General features: G+C 40.2%; 1 protein-coding gene across 1 annotated transcript; it reads left to right on the top strand.

Moving 5' to 3' along the window:
* The first annotated feature begins 4,329 nt into the window (after positions 1–4,329).
* On the top strand, positions 4,330–4,626 carry LOC102286238 (large ribosomal subunit protein uL29). Its single transcript, XM_005907727.1, has one exon. It carries the CDS (start codon positions 4,330–4,332, stop codon positions 4,624–4,626), a length of 297 nt encoding a protein of 98 aa, XP_005907789.1.
* Positions 4,627–5,467: the final 841 nt, after the last annotated feature.

Here is a 5,467-nt window from a genome sequence, read left to right on the forward strand (position 1 = left end):
TCCATTTTTGGGAGAGGCCAAAACTGTAATTAAGTCTTGGTGACATAGGGCTTGGCATAAGTGACTCCATTTTGGGCTTGTTGTCCTGTTTTCAACACAATTTAAGTTAAAGAAAAAAACTGTTAAGAAAATAATAGTAAAGGTGATATGTGTATAAAACACAAATTGTGAAGTTTTTTTTGGTGGTATACTGATACAATGAAATTTTGTAAAGGTGATTCACAGAAGTCTCAAGTCTGAGAACTACCTCCTAACCTGTGTCTATGTAACACCATTAGTTGGGTCATTTCTTTTTTTTGGCTGAATCATCTATTGTAGTCATCACTATTTTCAAATGAAATTCGACCCCAAAATATGCCTCTGTGGCATAAGAATTATCTTGAGAAACTGCAAACATAGGAGAAGTTTGAAAACAGAGTAGGAGTTTCCCTTTCTTAAAGGAAATCTACATTTATAAATGAAACTTATATTAGAAAAGGGGCTGGTAGCACGGAGAGAGCTATTTTCAGAGGTCATTTTTTTCACCTCAGAAATTTATCTGACTGGCAGAGTAACTTTATTTACTGCTCTCATTGTCCCACAACTCACCTACCCTGCTTTAACATCCCATACCCATACTGTATTCTTTGCCTCAGGGTGATATGTTGTTGTTTAATTGCTGAGTTGAGTCTGACTCTTTTGCGACCACATGGACTGCAACCAGTCAGGCTCCTCTGTCCATTGGATTTCCCAGGCAAGAATCCTGGAATGGGTTGCCTTCTCCAGTTCCTTCTCCAGGGGATCTTATAAGCCTCTATTGTCTGACTGCCTTTTGAGTGTCATATCTTTGTGGGGCTCCATTACTATTGTACTTAGTATGTATGTAATTAAAATTGTTTTTCTCATGTTAATCTGTCTTTTATTACAAGGGGTTTCAGCCAAGAAACTGGAAGGGTAGAGGGAAAAATATATTTTCTTCTTGACACACGTAAGGAATCAAATGCCAAATTGTTATGCTCATTAATATTTATAATTTACCAAAAATCAGACATGTCGTTTGACCTATACCATCACTTTTTAATAAACCCAATCTTCTCAAGGCTTGTGAGTCCATGGTTCTGATGTTTGAGTTTCTACTTTTGTTCCTTTATTCTTTCTTTTGGCTATAATTGAGTTACTTTTATTTGCATATAACAGAGTGCTAGATATTATAGTACAAAGAAAAAATATTAAGACATCTTCTAGAAGTTTAAAAGGCAGTTGAAAAGTGAAAAAGAAAGCACAGAGCAAAACCTAGCATTTATTGAACACTGACTATACCGAGCTTAAAAGCTTTTCATTCATTGTCTCATTTCATCCTTACTATGAATACAAGCTTCTGAGGTAGGTACTATAATGACTTATATCAATGGAACTCTTACGAGGTGCTTTATGTGTGTTCTGTTATGCATATAATTTTCACAAAATTCCTGTGAGGTCCTGACAATCAATGGGGCCCATAACTCAACATTCAAAAAACTAAGATCATGGCATCCAGTCCCATCACTTTCTGGCAAATAGAAGGGGAAAAAGTGGAAGCAATGACAGATTTTATTTTCTTGGGCTCCGAAAATTACTGCAGCCAGGAATTTAAAAGATGCTTGCTCCTTGGAAGGAAAGCCCTGACAAACCTAGAGAGCATATTAAAAAGCAGAGACATCACTTTGCTGCGATGTATAAGCTGTGATGTGCTGTGATGTGCTGTGATGTATAAGACTCTTGAGAGTCCCTTGGACTGCAAGGAGATCCAACCAGACCATCCTAAAGGAGATCAGTCCTGAGTGTTCATTGGAAGGACTGATGCTGAAGCTGAAACTCCAATACTTTGGTCACCTGACGCAAAGAGCTGACTCATTTGAAAAGACTCTGATGCTGGGAAAGATTGAAGGTGGGAGGAGAAGGGGATGACAGAGAATGAGATGGTTAGATGGCATCACTGACTCAGTTGACATGAGTTTGGGTAAACTCTGGGAGTTGGTGATGGACATGGAGGCCTGGCGTGCTGCAGTCCATGGGGTTGCAAAGAAAAGCTATGGTTTTTTCAGTAGTTGTGTATGGATGTGAGAGCCGGACCATAAAGAAGGCTGAGCACTGAGGCAATGATGTTTTTGAACTGTGGCATTGGAGAAGACTCTTGAGAATCCCTCAGACTGCAAAGAGATCAAACCAATCAATCCTAAAGGAAATCAACCCTGAATATTCATTGGAAGGACCGATACTCCAGTGCTTTGGCCACCTGATATGAAGAGTTGACTCATTGGAAAAGATTCTGATGCTGGGAAAAACTTAAGGCAAAAGGAGATGGGGGCCATAGAGGATGAAGATGGTTGGATAGCGTCATGAGTCAATGAATATGCATTTGAGCAAACTCCAAGAGACAGTGAAGGACAGGGAGCCTGGCCTGCTGCCATCCATGGGGTCTCAAAGAGTCAGACATGACTTAGTGACTGAACAACAATAACATTATATTGAAGGGGAAACTGAGTCACAGAGAAGTTATGCAATTTGCTCAAGGTTACCTGCCAGTTAGTGGTAGAGCAGAGGATTGGAAGCCAGGCAGTTTGACTCTAAAACCTGGACTTTTGCTGCCAAAATGAGGATACTGAGGCTTAGAAAGAAAAAAGTAACCTGACCAAGAGTATGTGGCTAATAAGTATTGAGCTGTATTTAGTTTGACTCTAGGGCTCACACTCTTTTCCCTTATGCTAGTAATACACACTGTCTCATAAAACAATGGGCTAACTTTTAAAAAGAGCAGTGTAACAATGTCACATGGTAGGGTATGGTGATGACAAGTTTAACAAAATTTCCAGATGTTTTCTTTCCTTTCAGGAAGAAAATTTTGTTATTTGCACTGTTCCCAATGTCCTTGTTGGATTTGCTTTTATGCTTTAACTTTTTTTCAATAATAAGGGCAATTAGTTCAACACCCGGACCCTTCAATGCTCTGGGTTACTTGTCTTGCTGCCTTAATGATATGGATGGGCTCGATTTTTTTGTGTTCCATTTGCTGTTTTATCGACATAGCTATTGATGAAAGAAAACTCCATGCCCAGATGCATTCTTTGGCCTTAAATTGGCTTGATGGACAGACATTACCTTTGGACAATTAACCCTCTTTGTAGCAAAAGCCTTTCCAGACCATCTGTGTTCACAGTGTATTGCTGTTAACATCTCCAATGCCTGAATTGATCTTTTCTCTAGCTTTTAGAGGTAGCAGCTTTTTTTCGGTTTTATTTTTGCTTGTTTAGTTACTCAGTCGTGTCTGACTCTTTGTGACCCCATGGATTGCAGCATGCCAGGCTTCCCTGTCCTTCACCATATCCCGAAGTTTGCTCAAACCCATGTCCATTGAGTTGGTGATGCCATCCTACCATCTCATCCTCTGTCATCCCCTTCTCCTCCTGCCTTCAATCTTTCCCAGCATCAGGATCTTTTCCAATGAGTTGGCTCTTCGCATCAGATGACCAAAGTATTGGAGCTTCAGCTTCAGCATCAGTCCTTCCAATGAATATTCAGGATTGACTTCTTTTAGGATTGACTGGTTTTATCTCTTTGCAGCCCAAGGGCTCTCAAGAGTCTTCTTCAATACCACAGTTCGAAAGCATAAATTTTTCAGTGCTCAGGCTTCTTTATGATCTAGCTCTCACATCCATACATGACTACTGGGACAACTATAGCTTTGACTAGATGGACCTTTGTTGGCAGAGTGATGTCTCTGCTTTTTAATATGCTGTCTAGGTTGGTCATAGCTTTTCTTCCAAGGAACAAGGTTCCACATTCAGTTGACACTGTCACTTTCTTCAGTTCATCAGTTTTGCCACCCTCTCTCCAACCAAATAAATAAATATACAAACCCATCTTGAACACTACATAGAAAGAAGGTAGGCTCTGAGAGATGAAGGGCATTTTGATCTGCAGAAATGTTGCATGTGGTGGTTGTGGTGGTATGTGTGGATGTACATATGACAGTACATGCATGCTAAGTCACTTCTTTTGTGTCTGACTCTTTGTGACCCCCATGGACTGTAGCCTGCCAGCCTTCTCTGTCCATTGGATTCTCCAGGCAAGAATACTGGAGTAGATTGCCATGCTCTTCTCCAGGGGATCTTCCCAACCTAGGGATAGAACCTGCATCTCTCATGTCTCCTGCATTGGCAAGTGGGTTCTTTACCACTAGAGCCACCTGGGAAGCCCACTTGTGCCAGAGGGAAGTGCCAATAAGAAATGAAAAAAATTCCCTCAATGTAGGCAGTGGCAGCAGCTTGTGCAGCCATGGCCAAGTTTAAGGCTTGAGATCTTTCTGGCAAGATGGAGCTGCTGAAACAACTGGGTGGCCTGAAAGTGGCACTGCCCAGGCTAGGCATCATCAAAATGACAAGTAGTGTGTCGTCCAAGCCCTCCAAGATCCTAGGTGTTTGTAAATTCATTTCCCGACTTCTCACTGTTGTTAATCAGACTCAAAAAGAGAACCTCAGGAAGTACAAGCCTCTGCAGCCCAAGAAAGCACATACTGCAGGTTCAACAAGCATGAGGAGAGTTGAAGAACAAGAAATAGCAGCAGGAGAAACAGTTGTTCCACTGCTGAAGTTCGTGGTCAAGGCCTGAGCATCACAGTCAGTAAAACATAAACAAACTGGCAAAAAATAAAAAAGAGAGGGACTAAAAAAAAAAAGTGAAATGGCATAGGAAATAAGGACGGAAAAGTTGTAGTTATTTTATTTGCTACAGTTCCTATTCTATCCAATCTAGAGATTTCCTTGAAGAGATTCCATGTTTCCCATCAGTGCTATGTAAAGGAAAGGGTTCAATAAGTTGAATATAAAAGCAAGACAGTTCTTTTTTTCCAACCCCAAAGAGAAGGATTTAGGTCCTTGCTCTGCTCGGAAAGGAAGAATGTATTTCCCAATATGTAACAAGTTATGTAAATCTTAATGAAACTTAAAATATCAGTTGAATACTGCTGATAGTGTTCCTTTAAAAATATTCTTGTGGAATCACAAAGGACAGGATAATTAAAACTCCTTGCATATTTTAGTTCTTTGACCTCTCATTAGTTTTAGCATTATAAATTGCCATTTGTTAGCAACCTAATTTGAGTATTAGCCCCTCTGAGCTTACAGCACACATTCTTTAGAGTGGACTCTGCGTGACTCAGAATGCATGTTGTTACTGCATACCTGAGATGGAAAATGGAAGAAAAAATTGCCTTGCTCCTGTGTATTCACAAGTTACTCATACCAAAATGGTTAAGTGATGGGAAAGCAGTTCCTTTCAATATCCATGGCTGTAAGTTTGATAAAAGAATATCAATGGGCAGTGGGACTAGTTCATTATGGAATTAGCTTTATGAGGTATCATGGAGGGTGGAGGAGAAAGAATTTTGGTCCCTACAGTTTTATTATTATAAAAAGATTGGTCTGTCATATCACCTTTTGCCACCCTGCAT

Source organism: Bos mutus, chromosome X (assembly GCF_027580195.1).
Source record: "Bos mutus isolate GX-2022 chromosome X, NWIPB_WYAK_1.1, whole genome shotgun sequence".
NCBI lineage: Eukaryota > Metazoa > Chordata > Mammalia > Artiodactyla > Bovidae > Bos > Bos mutus.

Bases quoted from the DNA above. Each gene is read 5' to 3' on its own strand.
- LOC102286238 (XM_005907727.1), top strand. From the start codon at position 4,330: ATGGAGCTGCTGAAACAACTGGGTGGCCTGAAAGTGGCACTGCCCAGG.